The sequence below is a fragment of the Lissotriton vulgaris genome, chromosome 1_1 (assembly GCF_964263255.1).
Source record: "Lissotriton vulgaris chromosome 1_1, aLisVul1.2, whole genome shotgun sequence".
NCBI lineage: Eukaryota > Metazoa > Chordata > Amphibia > Caudata > Salamandridae > Lissotriton > Lissotriton vulgaris.
Window position 1 is genome coordinate 1,553,716,245 of NC_141685.1, and position 22,923 is coordinate 1,553,739,167.

The window sequence follows — 22,923 nt, forward strand, 5'->3', positions numbered from 1 at the left end:
GTCGCATCACCTCCCTGAATATAAGGCACCTACACTATGTTATGGAGGCCGCTGCCAAGATCTCTTGTGAGACTGGCTGTATCTCTCTTGACCTCCAACAGGCATTCAATACACTAAATTGGGAATATATGTTTGCACTTCTGGACAGATTCGGCATACCCCCTGGTTATATAAAGTGGATAAAACTGCTAAACACTGTACCCACTGCCCGGGTCATATATCACCCCTACCCGGTGGCAAGTGGAATAAGAAAGGGCTGTCCTCTATCACTGATATTATTTTTCTTGGCAAAGAACCCCCACTCATTAGACTCCGGAGGGATGCTGCAAGCAAGGGGATTATACTAGGAGCTACAACACTCATAGTGTACGCCTATACTGTATATTAAAGACCTAACCGATGACCTAGAGCCAATTCCTACTATATTTCAGCAATTTCACTGCGTCTCGGGTCTGGCGATTAACGCTACAAAGTCACAAGCATTCATTTTGCAAGAGAGGGAGGATCCAGGACTTGTCCACAAAGGTGCGCTCGATTTGTTGGTTGCACCACAAACGTTCACATATTTGGGAATTCAAATATGTAGAACACCTCAGGACCTCCTAGAAGGGAATCTCATGAAAGCAATTAGATCACAATGGGCCCAGATATCCTTCTGGACCTCACTGCCCCTTTCAGTTATGGGGAGAATAGCCATCTCCAAGATGGTAATACTCCCAAGACTATTGTATTATTTCACTAACATAACGATTTTGATACCGGCAAGTGTCTGTCGTACACTAGATACTCTCCTCATGGACCTGATATGGGGCAGGGGGCGCTGGAGGGTGAGCCTCCTAAAATTACAACCGAGACCGGAGAAAGGGGGACTGGGAGCCCTCGACTTTCGGGCATACTGTATGGCTAGCCAACTGCAATGGCTATCATACTGGCTATCAGGCAGCAACTTAAATGAAATTTATTATACAGCACAAAAACTAGGACTGGGAACTCTGCACACACTGCTTTTGCCTGATTCTAAAATACCACCTGAATCTCCCTCATTGCTTAAATTAGCCATCCAGTTTTGGAAACGTGCATTGAATACACCAAACAAATTATCCCAAACTCGCCTAACGTTCCAATACTTGGGGTACCCACACCAGTGGGACTCCTAATGAAATGAAGGATTGCACAATGGATGCTAGAGGGGGTGACAACGGTGGGTGCCTTGTACATAGATGGCACATTAATCAACCACAACATCGCACATGCTCAGGGAGTTTCCCACACATTATTTATGATACACACCACCACTGTTCATTATGTAAAGAAATGCTGGTCCCCTAATGGGGATGAGCCCCCCACACATGGCTTGAGGCACGTACTCTACCTGATTGGAGAGGGACAACACCTAACCCGCTGGTTATATAGGGGTGTTAGAATGCATGCTGGGACCTCCTTGGTGCCATTACGGGAAACATGGGTGAGAGACCTCAATAAAGATATGACTGATAAAGAATGAGCGTCTGTGCTGGAGTTCCCCAAAACGATGTCCAGAATGCCAAATTTAAGTATATTCAATATATGATTCTTCTTAGGGCATATCTTACCCAGCACCGTCTCAACTGCATATACCCAAATGCGGGAACCAGTTGTCCTAGATGTAAATTGATGGACGCGGATATCCTACACATTCTGGTCAACGGTGGGGGATGTAATTCAAGACACCACTGGCACCTCTGTCTGGGACACTGCAGATAGCTGTATGTAGGTTTACTCCCTCACCCGAAAACACAATATAAATTTGCAGATATGGCTATTCTCCTTGCGAAACGAGCTATTACAATGAGGTGTAAGTCGGCTCACTATTACAATGAGGTGGAAGTCGGCTCATTCCCCCTACTACACACATGGCACACAGAAATTGTTAGATGGGGTGGGGTGGAAAGTGCCATCCTTAGAAGAGAAAAACTACTTGAGGTGCACAAAACTCCTATTTCCATGGACTGTGATTAGATGTTGGAAACGCTGAAGGTTAAAGATCTGGTAGATCCTTTGGGGCCCTACTGAGCACTGTCCCACCAATCCCGAATCACTTAGTCCATGTGGTGTAGTGCAGTCCCCCTCTGCAACATTCTCCAATAAGGATTTCAACACTAAATAAACTTGTTTAGTCACGATGACCCAAACGGAAACAAACAACGGAACCCTGGGTTGTTAATTGCAGGAGTGAGCCATGGGGAGGGAAGGGGGTGAGGTAGTGGGCGTTGGGACGTTTATTACGTGTTAGACTTGGTTCTTCTACTAAAGAGTCATCAAGCAGATGTAGGGACACAAAACTTATGCAAATGGTCTTAATTGAACATACATAAATGTTTGACTTCAGTAAGTGCAACAGCAATGTTATATGCCACTGGATGTAAGATTGAAAACCCTACTATGTACTTTGCTCAAGACTCTTGTAACTTATATTACTGTCAGGCTTGATTGTAGTGAATATATTATTAAAATCAATACAACTATGTTTAAAAAAAAATGGTAACCACAACTTTTGTCAGGGTAAAATACATGCAAACCCCATATTAACCACAGCGCACAGAGCAGTCTGGCTTGGCTTAGCGGCAATGTGTAAAGTATTTATGCAGCACTTCAAACAGTATTAGAGTGAGAGTACAACACAAGAAAAATCCCTTACAAATTTAGAAAAATATAGTAACATCTAATACAGTACTTGAGACCAAAACAACAAAAATTCAATCAGTAGAACCGAAGTTATGTAATTCTAAATATTTAAGTGAAAATAGTGCCTAAAAGCACAATGCTCCAACTGTGTTTATCTGGTCATGCTGGACCTGGGCAAAGTCACAAGTTCAGGTTGATCACAATAGAGCATGGGCGCGCTACAGGGACCAAGTTAGGCCTGCTAAACAAAGTACCTTAAATCCTGGTTGTGGAGGTTTGCAAGGCCCTGTTTTGAGGATGTGTTGCACAGCAGTGGTTCTTAGGATGCTGCTTGGCTACAATGTGGACTCCTGCGTCATCGTTGAGGATGCTGTGAATGATGGGCTTGCTATGAAAAGTCATGTGTCAAGGATTTGTTGCAAAGTGGGGGTTCCAGGGACGCTGCGGGCTGCAATGAAAAGTCCTGCATCTCCTTCGAGGATGCTGTCAATGAGGGACTTGTGATGCGAAGGTTCTGAATCAATAGTGCATCATGCAGCAGCAGTTCTGAGGAAGCTGCAGGCTGCTATGTGAGCTCCTGCATCAGTTATGAAGAGAGCAGTGGTGGTTCTGATGCACCCGCGAGGAGAAGCATTGCACTATGTTGGTCCTGCTCAAAAGACTACAGCTGGACTTGCAGAGCACTTTCAAGCCCACTTCCAAGGATCCAGGGATGGAGTGGCACCTCTTGGGGGGTAGGACACACGGCAGACAGAGTCCAGGTCTTGAGATCAAGATGGTTGGGACCATTTCTGTCTCTGAGGCTCTGCTTTGAAAGCCAGCCAACTAGCCCTTGTTGTCATTCTGTCTTGTGCTCCTGGGTTCCAGATGCAGGTTCAGTCCTTTTCAGTCAGCAGCAGAGTAGCACGGCAACAGGGCAACAGGGTAGAAATCCTTCTTCCAGAGTGGCACACTTGTCCTTCTGAGACTTTCACAGGTCCAGAGGTGTACTCAAGAGAGGGTCCATTATTTACTTGGGGTGGTCACTTATTAAGTAGGAGTAGTTTCTAGAGGCTTTCACCCCCAGAGGTGCTTTGAATTTCCTGCCTCCATGCTCTGGCCTCTGGTTGTCTGGGGTGACAAAAGACTAGTGTCAAAACCCTGTGCAAGTGTGGTAAGTGACATCTCCCCCCTTCATCAAGTCAAAGATAGCCCACCCTGCCAACACCAATTCCCCTTTGTCTAACTGTCTGAGACCAATACACAAATGGTACATCCGGACTCTGATAGTAATGACCCATTCTTTCCGTCGATCACCCCACAAATAGTGCAGACACTGTTTGGCTGAAAATAGGAGATCCAAGACAATGATTTATACCTCATCCTGACAAGAGTCCGTGTTGGAGTGAAGTATGTTTTTGCCAATGTACCTTGTAATGTTTTCCTTCCTCTAGGTACCCCATATCTTCTTGCCTGCAACATGGGCCCTGGTAAGTGTGGAGCTCTGTCAAGAACAATGGAACTATGCTCTGTAAAGGAACCACCTCCCCTGCAGTTTCTGTATTAGCTAGCCGATTGGACTTTCAGATTATTTTGTTTAATGTTTGGACCAGCGAAGTGCTAACGTTAGTCCTAGTATTGGGATTTTTAGTTGCATTTTATTTTTTGGGGGTATGGCTCACTCCCAGCTTTGCAACATATAATGTATGTTGAGTATATCCGGGCTACAACAGTACTTATGATTGGATGCCTACATGGCATTGTTGGGCAAATATAAAGTGTTAACTTGTAACGTCAGGGGTATGGGCTCAGTACACAAACGGCACCGGATCCATGCCCAAATAAACAGACTGAAAACTACGTAAAAAATGGAGAGAGCAGATATTCACTGAACTTGCGAGAGGTGCACTCATATGGATCAGACACCGGGTGCCGTTTGTGAAACTAGAGAAGCAAACAGATCCACAAGGGAGATACACACTGCTCCATGGGACACTAGACGGGATACACATCATAATAGGAAGTGTATATGCTCCAAATTATGACCAGGATAAACTCCTTACTAACCTGAGCACAGTCCTAGCTGGACTGGGCAGGTATCCCGTTGGTTCTGGGAGGGGACTATAATTCCACTCTAGACATAAACCTAGACTGCTCTCATCCGCCGGTTCAGTGAGCCGTTTCCATAAAAAATGCAGAGCTCCTTAGGACTTGACCAGAGGGATGGGCAATGAAAGACATGTGGCATCTCCAAAACCCTACCAGCCAAGAATGTTTTTTCTATTCCACAACACACCAACTGCACACTAGACTGGACAGAGTATTCTGTTCTTTATCTATCACAGCTCAAATATCCCAAACTAAGTACTTGGGTAAAACCTTATCTGACCACAATCCACTTGAAATCCAACTAGAATGGGGGAAACTACCCTCTTCAGTCCCGACCTGGAGATTATGGCTACAGATGTTGGAAGATGCGGATTCCGAGATAAATTAAACACAACGATTACCAATTACTTTACTGAAAACACGAATAGGCTTCATCTCGTTCAATAGAATGTGATGCATTTAAGACTGCTCTATGAGGCGTTTGTATAGGTGCCACAGTAGGCGCCCAACAAGAAAATAACAAAAGTCTTACAGAACTTGAAGATTCCCTACAAGAACTGGAGAGGAATGCTACCCCCAATCCCTCCACTCACAAACACCTAGAGGAAGGAAGAATTTGACATGCTGAACTCCTTGAGGATTTACACCTCATTGACTACAGAGCTTACACCCAACATGCACATGCCGAAGCAGATAAATCGGGCACCCTACTGGCCCGACTACTGTGCGACACGCCCCCCCCTATATCAATCACATAAGTGGCATTGCTGGATGGCACCATAGTGTGATTATTATGAGCATTTATTCAGCACCCCAGAGCATGCACTGCTGGAACAGATAGACACATTCCTAGAAGGATTGACTTACCCTAAACTGTCAGATCGCACCCAGGAGGACTTGGACACCCTGATCACTAGGGCCAAAATTAAGGCGGTCATCAAGGAACTCCCTCGTAATAAGACCCCCGGTCTCAACGGCTTACCAGCGGAATTTTATTCTACTTTTGCTGACACTCTCACCCCACACCTTCCCTGTCTATACAATGCAGCCCAGGAGGCACAGTTCTTTCTACCAACTACCATGTAGGCCCTAGTTATATCCCTACCTAAGCCAATAGAGACCCGCAAGGCATGTCAGGTTATTGCTCCCTTTCCTTACTATCCAATGCATACAAGATACTTAGTAAGATCCTGGCCCACCGGCTTCTCCCGCACCTTCACCAACACATACATGAGGACCAATGTGGTTTTATCCCTGGTCGCATCACCTCCCTGAATATAAGGCGCCTACACTATGTTATGGAGGCCGCTGCCAAGATCTCTTGTGAGACTGGCTGTATCTCTCTTGACCTCCAACAGGCATTCAATACACTAAATTGGGAATATATGATTGCACTTCTGGACAGATTCGGCATACCCCCTGGTTATATAAAGTGGGTAAAACTGCTAAACACTGTACCCACTGCCCGGGTCATATATCACCCCTACCCGGTGGCAAGTGGAATAAGAAAGGGCTGTCCTCTATCACTGATATTATTTTTCTTGGCAAAGAACCAGCACTCATTAGACTCCGGAGGGATGCTGCAAGCAAGGGGATTATACTAGGAGCTACAACACTCATAGTGTACGCCTATACTGTATATTAAAGACCTAACCGATGACCTAGAGCCAATTCCTACTATATTTCAGCAATTTCACTGCGTCTCGGGTCTGGCGATTAACGCTACAAAGTCACAAGCATACATTTTGCAAGAGAGGGAGGATCCAGGACTTGTCCACAAAGGTGCGCTCGATTTGTTGGTTGAACCACAAACGTTCACATATTTGGGAATTCAAATATGTAGAACACCTCAGGACCTCCTAGAAGGGAATCTCATGAAAGCAATTAGATCACAATGGGCCCAGATATCCTTCTGGACCTCACTGCCCCTTTCAGTTATGGGGAGAATAGCCATCTCCAAGATGGTATTACTCCCAAGACTATTGTATTATTTCACTAACATAACGATTTTGATACCGGCAAGTGTCTGTCGTACACTAGATACTCTCCTCATGGACCTGATATGGGGCAGGGGGCGCTGGAGGGTGAACCTCCTAAAATTACAACCGAGACCGGAGGAAGGGGGACTGGGAGCCCTCGACTTTCGGGCATACTGTATGGCTAGCCAACTGCAATGGCTATCATACTGGCTATCAGGCAGCAACTTAAATGAAATTTATTATACAGCACAAAAACTTGGACTGGGAACTCTGCACACACTGCTTTTGCCTGATTCTAAAATACCACCTGAATCTCCCTCATTGCTTAAAAGAGCCATCCAGTTTTGGAAACGTGCATTGAATACACAAAAACAAATTATCCCATAGTCGCCTAACGTTCCAATACTTGGGGTACCCACACCAGTGGGACTCCTAATGAAATGAAGGATTGCACAATGGATGCTAGAGGGGGTGACAACGGTGGGTGCCTTGTACATAGATGGCACATTAATCAACCACAACATCGCACATGCTCAGGGAGTTTCCCACACATTATTTATGATACACACCACCACTGTTCATTATGTAAAGAAATGCTGGTCCCCTAATGGGGATGAGCCCCCCACACATGGCTTGAGGCACGTACTCTACCTGATTGGAGAGGGACAACACCTAACCCGCTGGTTATATAGGGGTGTTAGAATGCATGCTGGGACCTCCTTGGTGCCATTACGGGAAACATGGGTGAGAGACCTCAATAAAGAAATGACTGATAAAGAATGAGCGTCTGTGCTGGAGTTCCCCAAAACGATGTCCAGAATGCCAAATTTAAGTATATTCAATATATGATTCTTCTTAGGGCATATCTTACCCAGCACCGTCTCAACTGCATATACCCAAATGCGGGAACCAGTTGTCCTAGATGTAAATTGATGGACGCGGATATCCTACACATTCTGGTCAACGGTGGGGGATGTAATTCAAGACACCACTGGCACCTCTGTCTGGGACACTGCAGATAGCTGTATGTAGGTTTACTCCCTCACCCGAAAACACAATATAAATTTGCAGATATGGCTATTCTCCTTGCGAAACGAGCTATTACAATGAGGTGTAAGTCGGCTCACTATTACAATGAGGTGGAAGTCGGCTCATTCCCCCTACTACACACATGGCACACAGAAATTGTTAGATGGGGTGGGGTGGAAAGTGCCATCCTTAGAAGAGAAAAACTACTTGAGGTGCACAAAACTCCTATTTCCATGGACTGTGATTAGATGTTGGAAACGCTGAAGGTTAAAGATCTGGTAGATCCTTTGGGGCCCTACTGAGCACTGTCCCACCAATCCCGAATCACTTAGTCCATGTGGTGTAGTGCAGTCCCCCTCTGCAACATTCTCCAATAAGGATTTCAACACTAAATAAACTTGTTTAGTCACGATGACCCAAACGGAAACAAACAACGGAACCCTGGGTTGTTAATTGCAGGAGTGAGCCATGGGGAGGGAAGGGGGTGAGGTAGTGGGCGTTGGGACGTTTATTACGTGTTAGACTTGGTTCTTCTACTAAAGAGTCATCAAGCAGATGTAGGGACACAAAACTTATGCAAATGGTCTTAATTGAACATACATAAATGTTTGACTTCAGTAAGTGCAACAGCAATGTTATATGCCACTGGATGTAAGATTGAAAACCCTACTATGTACTTTGCTCAAGACTCTTGTAACTTATATTACTGTCAGGCTTGATTGTAGTGAATATATTATTAAAATCAATACAACTATGTTTAAAAAAAAATGGTAACCACAACTTTTGTCAGGGTAAAATACATGCAAACCCCATATTAACCACAGCGCACAGAGCAGTCTGGCTTGGCTTAGCGGCAATGTGTAAAGTATTTATGCAGCACTTCAAACAGTATTAGAGTGAGAGTACAACACAAGAAAAATCCCTTACAAATTTAGAAAAATATAGTAACATCTAATACAGTACTTGAGACCAAAACAACAAAAATTCAATCAGTAGAACCGAAGTTATGTAATTATAAATATTTAAGTGAAAATAGTGCCTAAAAGCACAATGCTCCAACTGTGTTTATCTGGTCATGCTGGACCTGGGCAAAGTCACAAGTTCAGGTTGATCACAATAGAGCATGGGCGCGCTACAGGGACCAAGTTAGGCCTGCTAAACAAAGTACCTTAAATCCTGGTTGTGGAGGCTTGCAAGGCCCTGTTTTGAGGATGTGTTGCACAGCAGTGGTTCTTAGGATGCTGCTTGGCTACAATGTGGACTCCTGCGTCATCGTTGAGGATGCTGTGAATGATGGGCTTGCTATGAAAAGTCATGTGTCAAGGATTTGTTGCAAAGTGGGGGTTCCAGGGACGCTGCGGGCTGCAATGAAAAGTCCTGCATCTCCTTCGAGGATGCTGTTAATGAGGGACTTGTGATGCGAAGGTTCTGAATCAATAGTGCATCATGCAGCAGCAGTTCTGAGGAAGCTGCAGGCTGCTATGTGAGCTCCTGCATCAGTTATGAAGAGAGCAGTGGTGGTTCTGATGCACCCGCGAGGAGAAGCATTGCACTATGTTGGTCCTGCTCAAAAGACTACAGCTGGACTGGCAGAGCACTTTCAAGCCCACTTCCAAGGATCCAGGGCTGGAGTGACACCGCTTGGGGGGTAGGACACACGGCAGACAGAGTCCAGGTCTTGAGATCAAGATGGTTGGGACCATTTCTGTCTCTGAGGCTCTGCTTTGAAAGCCAGCCAACTAGCCCTTGTTGTCATTCTGTCTAGTGCTCCTGGGTTCCAGATGCAGGTTCAGTCCTTTTCAGTCAGCAGCAGAGTAGCACGGCAACAGGGCAAGCAACAGGGTAGAAATCCTTCTTCCAGAGTGGCACACTTGTCCTTCTGAGACTTTCACAGGTCCAGAGGTGTACTCAAGAGAGGGTCCATTATTTACTTGGGGTGGTCACTTATTAAGTAGGAGTAGTTTCTAGAAGCTTTCACCCCCAGAGGTGCTTTGAATTTCCTGCCTCCACGCTCTGGCCTCTGGTTGTCTGGGGTGACAAAAGACTAGTGTCAAAACCCTGTGCAAGTGTGGTAAGTGACATCTCCCCCCTTCATCAAGTCAAAGATAGCCCACCCTGCCAACACCAATTCCCCTTTGTCTAACTGTCTGAGACCAATACACAAAGACCAACGGCCAGCTACACCTAGGTCCGATTCACAAAGAGAATCTGCAGCTGTGGCCGAGGCTGTGCACTCGTGGTGGAGCTTTTGCACTCATGATGGAATGGTAGTAATGAGAAATAGCAGTGTGGCTGTTGTCAGCCTTCAATTGATGCATCGTGGTTAAGGTAATGCTAACAAAGATGTGGGGTTTATTTTACTAGATGCCACTGTTTTCAAATTGTGGAATGGAATGAATGCTAACACCTTTCTAATGAGTGAGCAGAAAGGCTTGACTGTGAAATAATTTACAGAGCCGTTCACGGCCATCTGTGCTGAAGTTTATCAATTATATGTTTTATAAAAAGGTTAATGAGCTACCACTACCTTCTTGTCGCAAGCCGAGACAGGATTTTAGTAGCAGTAGAAGTGAACCAAGTGAGGTAAGGACATTTGTTTTCATTTTCTTCCAGCTTGTAAAAATATTTGGAAGACGACATCGCTGAAATTAAAGTTTGACAAGAGCCTGCAGCATGATATTCAGGAGTTTAGAGGAGTTAAAGTAAGCACTTCTTTGGGTTTTGGGTGAACTGAAACTAATTGTGAGCCTTTTAAATGAAACAAAGATTGGGAAGGAGATGACCGCGACTCCAGTCATAAATTAGAAGCCTAATGAAAAAACCTCGAAAAATAGGGGGGAATTGAGATTATATGTACCCCTGAGTAACTCTAAAGGATTTGAGGCTCCACACTATATAACAAACATGTAAGTTGCAACATCATGAAGAGAGAAATGGTACTTATACAATTAATGATACCACATATTGTTGAATGTAATTATGAGTGTGCTTTGGTTTCTCTAGAGCAGTGGAGTAACTGGATATTGATGGAATGAGCAATTCGAACGTGGTACATTGTAATTGGGAGAGAGGGAAGTATAAGTAAGTTTAAATACAGTACTTGTGTTAATTGTACATAGTACGTTATTGTTATTATGTTCTCTATTTTTCACAGTTGATTCCAGTTCTTGGTCCCGAGCAGAACCATAAATCACAGGGTTTGAAATGCATCCACAATCGATCACTAGGGAGTTGCTGAAGTGATCACTGAAATCAGGGAACCTGTTAGTGAATAGAGGTGTATATTTTTGGTCTACAGAAATAAGGTACTACACCCCCTGTGCAGCTTCAATGTGGGAGTATGGACAATAGTGACAAATAGGACGCTCGTTATGTGAAAAAGTGAGAACTGGAATATTTTAATTTGCCACAAACTGTTAAATATTTGTTAAAACATTTCACAAACTGTAAAATTCACAATCTGTTGCTCATAATTCTTGTCTTTGTGTAAATGGTGAGTTTTTCAAATTAATTAGATTTTAACTATAGGTGTGGTTTTTTCAAAGTATGTGTGTTGATGTGTTAAATACGTGTTAAAAAAAGGTTGAATATACTCTATGAAAACAATGTGGTTCTGTTAATTAAATTCCTTGATCACAGGTTAATAACATATTGTGTTTGTTAACTGATGTGAGACTTTATAAAAGTGTAATTAAAAACTGACCATTAAGAGAGTTTTCAAAGACAACAAATTTGAGATTCCACCTGTTCCCAATTGAAAGTCAGCACTTAATAAATATAATCAGGGAACTCAATGTTATCCTATGGGAGTGGTAGGCCTTGAAGTACAGAAACACAAATGTACGTTTTTTTTTTACTACCAGGACATATTTAAGTTAGATGTCCAACTTTTTAAATGTATTATACCCTGCCTTTTGGGCTGTTAGGGCCTACCATAGGAGTGACATATATACATTACAAAGAAAAGCTTCAGCCTGGTTAGAGGCTTATTTTGCCAAATCGAAATGTCAGTTTAAAACTGCAGACACAGGCTACAATGCCAGGTCTGAGACACAATTTAAAAGGGTACTTAAGTGGGTGGCACAATAAATGCTGCTGCAAGTAGTGACACTTTACTAGGAAGTTGCAAGTAAAGTAAATGTGCCAATTGGGTATACGCTAGTTTCACTATGTTTAAAGGACAGAGCACAATTACCTTAGCACTGGTTAGCAGTGATAAAGTGTGCAGAGTCATAAAGGCTGCAAAACCAAAGTAAGCAAAACAGGAGGATGGAAGAAAGAAAGTAGGGGTCAACCACACCAAGGATATCAGGTCCAACACAGGCTTTTATAAACGTGTGTATTAATCTTGAAAATGGGTTCTTCCTGTTGGGTTTTCTATATCCACATATTTCGTTTATTCTTTTACTTATTTTTCTTCACACATACTCTCAATGGGAGATGTGTAATTTTTTTTCTAAGTCTCAGTTAATGGTGCAGGAAGAACAGGGTCACAAAGTGCAACATAGGCTGAACACAAAAGAAGAGGCAATGGGGCATGCAGCAGTAATGGTGTTACAGGCTTTTTTGGGGCAGCAAACAATGTGACACTGAGTCTAGAGGGGATGCAGGGTGTCATGCACCTCCATTTCTTCCCTCTAATGCAACCAAGATCCTTTCGTAACAGGAAAACCAGTGTTTGTTTGTTTCATTCTTAATGCTACATAGGGGTCTGCGGCAGCCCCCTTCCTCTGCCTAATTATTTAGGTTTTAAGATTAAGAAAAAGAATTAGGGCACCAGGACAAGCGCGAAGTTAGCAGGGATGAAAGCTGATGTTGTCATACACAAATGAAGAGTGTGGTAGCTTGTGACATTTCTATACGGGACACTGCAAGCTCAGGTCACAAGATACTTCAGAGTCTAAAACAGTCATATGGCTGAAACACTCTGGAAAGGAGTGTGTCTTCCCAAGAAAAGTATGTTGAAATGTGCATAGAATTGGGATATATGTCTTAGTAGTGTTTTCTTTTTAAATTCTTCCTGCTGTAAGGCCATTCATGAATTGTGGCCCTTTGTGAAAATAAATTAAACGAACAATCTATCAAAACTAGTGTTTCATAACATTGGGGTAAAGAAAAAAGATTATACGCATCATTCTATTTATTTCACATGGCATTAATGTGTATGTATATAGTTATATCTGATAGAATACTGCTTTTTGTGTGGATCTATGTTTAACCGCCAGGGCACTGCTTTGATTCCCTGCATGGATGTTTCAGGATTTCATCCTTCAGACAGTGATAAAATAGGTATCACTTATTCGCGTAATTGGAACACTCGTTTCTTGCAGTGCTACACAATGACAAAATGTGCTATATTAAGTTCCACATAAAACAAGTTTCAATATATTTATTTAAAAATAGGAAACACTAAGAGTTTGATAGAACTTAAAGTTTCAATCAAAGTTAAAGTTACAATTGCTGTAGGCTAGAACACATAAAAAAGAACAAATCTAAAAAGCACAAATTCTAATTGTTTCCTGTACCCTTGTGCATGTTTATAATGAAAGGCAAGCATGTTTACTGTAGATATATATATATATGTAATTACTTTTGCACCCACTCGAACTCTCATAGAGACACTGTCATACCCTCTGACATACAGTCACTTTCACACCCACACTTACACATATAGAAAGACTATTAAGACTATTATTCTACCTTTCCCTGATCAAGCTTGGCTTAGCAGCAGGAAGGCAGAATTGTGTCCGTGGTCGGCAGCAGCACTAGCTTTCTGGCAGACCCTGAAAGGCTGTTATCTGGGGAACAGAGGGGTCCCCTAAGGGGCCTCCAGTACAGGTGATAATTTTCCAACACTGGAATCGATGTTGGGGTATGATTCCAACATGTTTGATACCAAACATGACCAGTTTGGTGCAGCCATTATATAGTTAGTCATCTCGTAATGACTTATGTCCACTTTGCATCATTACGATGTCGGGCGGACTCACGTCTGCACAACACCATAACAGTCTCTGGAATGACCGACCTCCAGTGGCAGTCCCGACACCGCAATTACAATGCAACAACAAATGGTGCGGTGGCAAGCTTGTCCTGTAGTTGGAAACCGCCACAGCACAAGCTCCTATGGAGAAATGGGAGTTTCTGTTAATCCCAGCACTGCGTGGGGGCCTTGCTAGGGGGACCCAAAGTCACTTTCCGAAGGCTTTTAATGTCGGAAAGCCCGTCTTGAAGAGCCTGTCAGAAACCGACATCATAATCCCCACCGCAGAAATGCCTTCCATAGGGGATTATGTGTTGCTTCCAACCGCCTGGTTTAAACTACGATCACCTACATTGTACTTAGGCAGTCGGACTTTAAATCTAAGAAGTTCATCAGTGAGCTTCCTACGAGTGGTCGGAGGCTCACTTACTGACAAAGTAATGAGTCCCTATATGTCTAAAAATTACTGACTGCATTTACAAAGCCCGGAGAATCCACTCTGGGGTTTGTAGGGGTGTCCTGCTCAAGCAGGGGCACCTCACACTTAAAATCGAGCTCCTTGTCCTCAGGACTGAAGAGCCTGCCATAGAGGTGACTTATATGTTTTAAGTGCAGTGATTCAGATATAAGGAAACTTATATCTGTCATGAGAGGTGCAAGCATCAACTGACACAGGCTGCAATGGCAGGCTTGCAGTCACATTTCAAGTGGACTCCCATTGTCGACACAATATGTACTGCAGCCCATGGGAGACTCCTGGTGTACCTATGCCCTGGATACCTTAGTACCATATACTTGGGACTTATAAGGGTACACCAGTGGCCAATTGTGGGGGTACCAAAGTACTTATCAGAACCAGTTTAGGGGAGAGAGCATAGTTGCTGAGGTCCTGATTAGCAGGATCACAGCAGACTAGGTCAAAACACACTGACACCAGGCAAAAGTAGGGGTAACATTGAAAACAGATCCTACTTTCCTACAGGTTGAAGCCGTTGAAGGCTACAGCCTCATACTCTAGAGCAGCAGTCTTCAATCTGTGGGGTGCAACCTCCAGGGCGGCTGTGGAAACTGGGAAGGGGGCCGCGTATGTCCATATTACTAGCACCCGAGGAGAAGATTTCTGAAGGGGCTTCTTAGGGAACGCAGATTTAAGCAGGCCCGTGTGGCTCTGCTGTTTTTAAAACTGTCTTTAGACGTTGCCACCCTCTTCTCTGTCTCCAATTTCGAAAGAACTGCTTAAAAGCTAAGACTTACCAGGGGCACTTGAAAGGGAAATATTTCTTTGTACGGTTGTTTTATAGCTTCTGAGCACTGTTTTTATCATGTGTTACCTTTTTTTTAAATTGTTGTGGTGGTAACGCTTCTTTATGAACTTTAATATTGATGTGCTGCTGAAATTGTATATTTTATGAACATATGTTATATGCTTAATAATGATTATTAATATTATTATTATTTCCCGGCTTAACGTCTGCCTGGAATGAAAATTGTGCTTTTCCTTTTGGACAAAGGCCTGGACCCTTCATTCCGATCGTTAAAATGCTTTTTCTGAAGTTAATTGACTCATGTGCTGTAAAATGAAGAGGCCTGGTAAAACAATCCTTCAATTAAGTGTTCATGCCAGGGTGCCTGCTTGCCTGAATGACATGCAAATGTGCACAATGAGTTGTCTTGCAACGGAAAAGGTTGCTTGGGAGTGGTTCTGGCTTTAATTGCCTGAATCACTCCAAGCATTGTAATGACAAAGAAGTGTTTTTTTTTTGCATTGTGGTGCAAAGAGTTAACAACTGGGCTGTGAAGCGCATGCTTTTAACCATAACTGCATTTACACAGTGCCTAGTACCCTTGGGAAAGTGCTGAAGGGAAAGGTATGCAAAAAAAGAAAAATACCTATGGTCTTATATTACTCAAATATACATTTTGGATGCCCCATGTTATTTTAAAACTATTTGCACCGTTTGTAGCAGTCTAAATTGGTATGTTTGTAATGCAAGTGTAAAATCACAACTTACACATTCACTGTGCTTTCTGTCACAGGCTGTGACCTCATAGCACTAAAAATACACGTCACTATTCTCCACTGCGCAAACCAAATTTAATTCTGTGTCTATCCGGTTACACACAGACCTCTGCAGTGCATTAAATAATAGAGGTTTCAAAGTGTACTACAGTGCCTTTTCCATTGAGTAAATTTATTTTTCATTTAAGCTACCCATTATTTTATGTGTAGCTACCTGATGGGGAAAGACCTAAAAATCGAACAAAATATGTTTGGGCTGATTTATAAGAGGCTTGCGCTGCCGGACTGTCACTTTTTCTAAAGCTTTGGCAGCACAAGCGTCTCAATCATATCTATGAGGCGACGCAAAGTCACCCTGCGTGGCTTGCATGGCCTCATAGCTATGGAGTAAGACAAAGCAGCGCAAGTTGCTGCGTAGCCTTACACTATGTCAAGTAGGCGTTCCATAGGCATTGCAGTGGGTGTGCTCACGCAACACCCATGGATTTTGACGCTGCCTCAGATTTGTAAAACCTCTTACTTTTACTGTATAGTCTAATGTACATATGTAGGTTCCAAATGAGCACACAGAATATGTCACATTCCTTGACAGAGCCTTCTTTGAAGAAAACGTGGGCCATTGCAAGGTTTTGAATTAGAAATTGACACTATACGTTCAGCCAAGTAGAAGAAAAGCAATTATGACTTCTGCCGATGCGAAAAATGGCTGAGCTACCAGTAGAAATCCCTACCCCACAAATCGTGGAAAACATGATAAAAAGAATATTCCAAAGGGTTATGAAAAGCCATATCCAAATGATACACTCTAAGTCCTGAACAAATGTTGAATGAAATACCAATGCAAGGCTCACCTCTCTGATGCGTGACTGCCATGGCTCCACGTTATTGCCTACGTTATTGAATACATTTGTGTATGTGCCATTTGATGAAAGAGGATTTTGCTCTGGGCACTTCCACTGAGGCAAAGACAGAATGGCCAGGGTCGGTGTGATGAAGCTGAAGGTGCCACCTTGGAGAATCGGTAGCCTGAAAGAGAAAGAGAGTAGCTCATTTAGCAAAAATGAAAAAAAACTTTTATTTCAATACACTTTTCAACATAGTTCTTGTAGCGAACAATATCACAAAGTAAATTAAAAGACAGCTGACGTGTTTCAGCTTTTAGCCTTCATCTGGACCATAGAGTCCACAAGTATAACCAGTCTTTTTCAAATTACATTGTCCTGTTTGTCCACCACCACTTTCCATCATTAAAAATACCTAGGGGCAGATTCACAAGCCCCCTGCACCACAAGTACGTCACTTTTTGTGATGTACTGTTGGCGTATTTTACTGCTCCATGAATGTGGCCCCTTTGCATGCAGCACTTTGCATGAAAGGGGCGTTCCGTGGGTGTTCCCACGGAACCAGACACATTTCCAGATTTACGAGGAATCGTGAATCTGGAAATGCAACTGAATGCTATGCCTCCCCAGGGGAGGCGTAGGGAGACGCAACGAGGAGACATTTTTTCATTTCTACTCGTTTTTTCCTCTTTCAATGCATGCTCATTGGAAGAGGAAAATGCCTGTAGTGATTGTTTTTGTGCAGGAAGGTGCCCCTTCCTCCACAAAATAATCTCCCCATGACGCAGGCATCCTTGCACCATGGTGGAAGGGTGCCTGAGGCTGCGATTGGCAGCTGTTCTTGCGCCAGAAGGGAAAAGGAGAGGAATGCGAGATATTATTGTAAATATGTCACATTCCTGTGCTTTGGAAGTGCTGCAGCGTGGCGGAGCTAAAGGGCTTGCGTTGCCGGGCTGCGACACTTCCTCGTTAATCTGCCCCATAGAGCGTTCATGATGCTGCTAAAGGGAGTCTAGTTCATACTTCCATTATACATTGAATAGATATATATGCTCATCTTTGGTTTTTCAGATCTACCAGCTCATTATCCTAATCTCTAAACAAATAACAATAAAGTACTGTTTAATCTTTTTGCAAATTCATTTTATACAAGCTTGTCGATCTTTATGAGAACATTATAATATTGGCATGATCATGACTCTGACAAATAGGGGAATTCATCTGTGATTCTTGATTATCTTATCTTAGATAAAACCATATATTTAAAAGTGCTAATGCCGTTGATCAACAAGTGCATTCACGAATTTACATGAGGTATCATCAAAGAAAGTGCATATCAAATATATATTGCACGAAGTCCCATATTCGACACCTAGCACTATGTATGATTTTCATACTAAATAACTGTAAAGTGCATGTCATTCTTGCACCAATGTGCTTATAAAGTGCTGTCGTTCCAGGAGCATCTTATATTCCAATATTTCCGCTCTCAAAACGACTTATACATTGGATCCTACAGTACCATTAGCTAATGTATAAAAACCACATATAAAAATGTTATTACAGAGATGGCTCCATCATCTATTCCACTTATCCCAAATCACATTTCTAGAAGCTTCAGAATTGAAAGTGCCAGTGCATCCATTTCAACAGTTATTAATTACACATAATTCCTGTACATTTCCATATAAGATGCTCTCGCTACAGTACATTTGATCATATATTGCACTCATCTCCTTATATTTATTCATTTATGGGCTCAAGAATGGTACACAATTGCAACTTATGTGATCTATACATTGTTCTCTTTGCAAAACTATTACCCTTGTCTAGACGCAGTAAGATGCTGTCTGCTTTCAGATATATGTATCTCATGAATTTTAGCTAGAGGGCTTCTCTTTGTGTGCTTTCATTTTACACAGAACATTCCACTTCAGTCCCGAAGTTGCTCTGTCTGTGATTAACTATTTGGAATACTCTCCACGTACATAAAAGAGCAGAGATGGAAATCTCTCCTGGAGTATTATTAAATGTGACATATCGGCCACCGGTCAATGCAGATAGGGCTTCTTGCAGACTGACTTTCTTTCTGGATAAATAATAAGATTTCCTTGCACGAGTAAAACCCAACATCAAGATACGTTTTCCATTCCATTAGGAAAATGAAGCAATGATTTAGTTTTGCAAGAAAAAAACCTCAAAAGTCAGGGATTAGTTCTACGAACATTCATTTTTGAAGCAGCACACCCGCAATTGTAGAATGTTAATATTGGCTCAGCCAATCAGATTACTTCGAATACGGTAATTAACTATAGATGTTTGCCTGTGCTGAATCCTCTAAGTTCTTTCAAAGTCTGATCGTGAACTTGATTCAGACAGGAGAACTGGGAATTGTTTGTCTGTCCCTAAGGAATCGACTTTGTATGGAGGCTAATAGCACTTTGCCCACGTTTTTTCGGGCGTTAACCACCTTTCAATTGCCCTTCTCTCCTTATGCACTCTTGCATGCATCTCAGGACTATAATTGTGGGTTGTGGAATTAGCTATGGTTGGCACACTCGGCAAAGGGCTTTACACATTCGAATGTTCTGAAATGTTGGTGCAACAGTGCCATAAAGTACTGACTTTCAGAGGTAGGTTGACACGTGTCATGAAAGGGTTTTATTTCTCAACTATAAAAAATCCACAATAATTAAAAAAAAATGTCGAAACCATGCACTTTGTGATTACCTTCTTGGCAGATGTGTAATGGCAAAAAATAATGAGGGACTCAACACAGCTGCATATTTTTAATTACATTTTAATGGAAAGGACAGGCCTGCATTGGCTAAACCCGAGCACCTTCAACATTTTTCATCATCAATGAACATAGGTGAGCACGCAAAGACATCATATTCTAAATCTAGGCAGCAAAAGTAGAGGAGTATGCGGAAACAATACCCAGGCCTAGGCTTGCAGTCGGACGCAGGTTTGGAAGCATGGTAGGCTGCCACCAAAGAGCATCCTTCTACGAAAGTTTCTTATTAAAGAACGATCAGTGAAAGGAAGAGAGGAGGAAGCAAAGTTGCTAGTTCAGAAGCAGAGAATGACGAACTCCCAACACACCAATCATGTCCACAACAGCGCCTTCCATTTGCAAGGTAACATGCAGAATTCAAGACATACAAGAAGGGTGTAACATGGGCAGTGTGTGCCTATATCTTAGGCTGCGTCTGAAATTGAATGCTTCTTAATACACCGTTGCGGGGAATGAGATTTTGGTATCAATTTATAATCAATTTAATAATTTATCTCATTCGTTAATTTTGGACCGCTAGTATCTGTCATTGAGTAAAAGACCACCCCCACACAGGTTTAGTTCAGCCCCATTAAATGATGCCACTCTGAAGAACCACTTACAACTGTTAAAGTTTAAAAGTTTTATAAAAAATCGAATTTGAACGCAAATTACAATCCTCTCAGGATAAATCTCAAAGTATACAAAGAATACAAAATCAATTCCAAACTCAGCAATTTAAAGCTTCGATGTAAAGTGGTTTCTTTGCGTCATCTACAGAAAGAGAAAAATAATCAAGTTAAATCTGTCCCTACTCTATACTAGGTGACTTCCCTAATTCGCAAGTTTCTTCCCTAAAAAGGTGTCAGCAGTTTGACTTCCAAAGAAGTTCAAACTCTCTTAGCCTCTAAAGGTAACTTAAGTTTAAGAAGCAGTACCCTCTCTGCCTACCCATCCGCTCTTCTAAGGGTCCTCGGCCTACTGCTCCCTTGCGCTCTGATCTCTCTCAGCGCATCTGCTCAAGGCATCTACCCTTGCCTTTTGCTCTGAGCAATTCACCTCGCTGTTCCTAATCTCCAATTGCTCATTGCTACCTCCTCCCCGGGGTGCTGTCCCTAAAATACACAATCACAGTGTGGGTGGAACGCCCCTTGACGCCCACCATGGACTTTCCCCGATGATGTCAGTTTCTGGCTCTTTCCATTGCTTCGTCTCTTTGCATCGTCCGTTAGGTTGACCCTTCTCCTTAGATGTCATCTTCATCTTCTCGTTGGCGACTTTAGTTTGACTCTTTCAGATCAAAAGTCATATGAACTTAAACAAGACTTTAACTTACAATTATTTCTTTGACCTTACTAGATCCTGTGAATGGTCATTCAAAACAAAGCTCAAATTCCAATCGCCTCCTCTCATGTTTAGGCAATAAACTTCGTTCGACATTTGTCACCTTAAATCTAACAAATGCTAGACTCTTCGGCTCGCACCTTCAAGTGAAGACTATTCACGACTCCTGCGAGTCCACTAAATTACATACATTGGACTATGCTCCTGCGAACTCTTGGTCATTCAAGTTACAATCACAAATGACCTAACTCTTCCAGCATTCCTACAAACTTCTTCTACACAGTATAACCTTTAACATACATTTATATGTGAACGCCTTTAGTATACCTTTCTTCTAAACGAATACAATTTTACATAGAATATAAAGTTCACATAGAATATAATCTCATACATAGAATATAAAGCCTATACATGGAACATAACTTTATATTCTCATTGGTTACATCGTTATGTGTATGCTCCTTGCACATTTCTCCATGTTACATTTCTCGCCGTTTCTGCATTTAAAATTACACACGTATTTGAATTCTACTCTGCACGTTCTACTGTTCGTAGGCATTTCTACATTAGCCCACTACGTATACGGGCCTTCTAGATCTAATACATTCTAATATGAATACAGTTATACATTTCCTATACCATGTTGTCACTTTCCGTTGACTTTTATACTATAAGCGTCAACTTCATGTTACGATATACATTTCATTCCTACGTTTCATGATATGCTTGTAAATATGGCCTATACATAATTTTTATTCAAATTTGTGCTCTCTCAGTCCCCCCTTTGATGACTTTTAGGAGTCATCACTAAAAGCAATTTGAATAACACCTTTTTAAACCGAACTAGTTATATCATTCCCTCTTTTCATCATTTCAAGTGCTCTCAAGCTTTTATACTGTTGATCTTGTAAAGCAGCTAATCTCCTTTCCTGCTCTCTCATAGATCTTTGTAACCGGTTCGTCCTTTACCATTTATATAGTTTCACAAATCCTAACAATGTAATTATGCAAATTAATACTATTAATACAGGTTTTAATATGTACCACACTATACTTTTGCCAAGGTTAGCAAACCAACTTCCAACCTTTCCTACTCCATTACCTACTTTCTCCCAAACATTCATTTTTGTCAAATCTTCGATTTCTTGATGAATCTGTGTAATGTTTCTTATAACCTTCTCTAGTGGTTTTGAATTATCAGGAATATAAGTACAACATTCCTGAACCTTCAAAGCCTTGCAAACTCCGCCTTCTTTTGCTAATATTACATCAAGAGCAAGTCGATTCTGTAGAACCATTGCTCTGATCGATTGCATCTCACCCTCTATTAGCATTAATGACCTTGCAGTACTCGCAGATAATCTATCTACGACTGTAGCTAGTCTCCTGATCTTAACATCGTTAAGTATTAAACCCAACATAGGAAACATCGCTCCAAATACGTCTCCTACTACTTCTGCATCTCCTACTTCTCTTTTCGTTCTTGTCGAAGCCTTTCTTTCTATGACCGCTAAATCCTTTGCATGATATATTTTGGGGAAGACAATTGCCAAGTAACACGAACCATACCAATTGTCAGGCAGTTTTACATAAGCACTTCTCCCACATACAAAATATACATTAGGAATAGCCTGCATCCCTTTCATAAAATCTTTCGTATAATACTCTAACTTAAAAGCATGCTCACAATTTACTTCACCTACGAATTCACTCTCATAATATGTCTTGCTTCGAGTTAAACATAACTTTCCTTTCTGCGTTCTATCCAATGCTATTGGACCATTGCTACCTTTCTTTTTATGTGCCTTCTCTTCTTCGGTCCAATCAGTTTTCCACTGTCCTGACATTTTTAGAATCTTTTGCCTTCTGTATCGGTCATCGACTTGTGCTATAAACTTTTTCTCAGTCTCTGACACTTTGCAAGTTAGATTATTTCTGCGTGCATATGAAGTATCTAGTGTATCCCAAGGAAGGAAGAATTTGGCTAGTCTATCCTCCTTTTTGTAATAGTCCCACTTATTCATTTGCTTATAATTCGGAACTTCAGGCAGTACCGAATCATAATTTGAAAAGTAGTACTCAAACCCTTCTCTACCATAAAATATACTAAGCAGTAAGCTACATGTTATCCCATAAGTCAATGGGAGATGATGATATCGGATGCCCTCATCTACAGAAGCCGGCAATTGCATACAAAC

General features: G+C 42.0%; 1 protein-coding gene across 1 annotated transcript in view; it reads right to left on the minus strand.

Moving 5' to 3' along the window:
- LOC147750799 (solute carrier family 23 member 1-like) overlaps positions 1-22,923 on the minus strand; it is a 783,856-nt gene that overhangs the window by 513,491 nt on the left and 247,442 nt on the right. Inside the window, exon 4 of the mRNA XM_086936963.1 lies at positions 16,615-16,789. Within this exon, the coding sequence (XP_086793089.1) occupies positions 16,615-16,789 (175 nt within the window). The remainder of the gene's footprint in view (positions 1-16,614; positions 16,790-22,923) is intronic.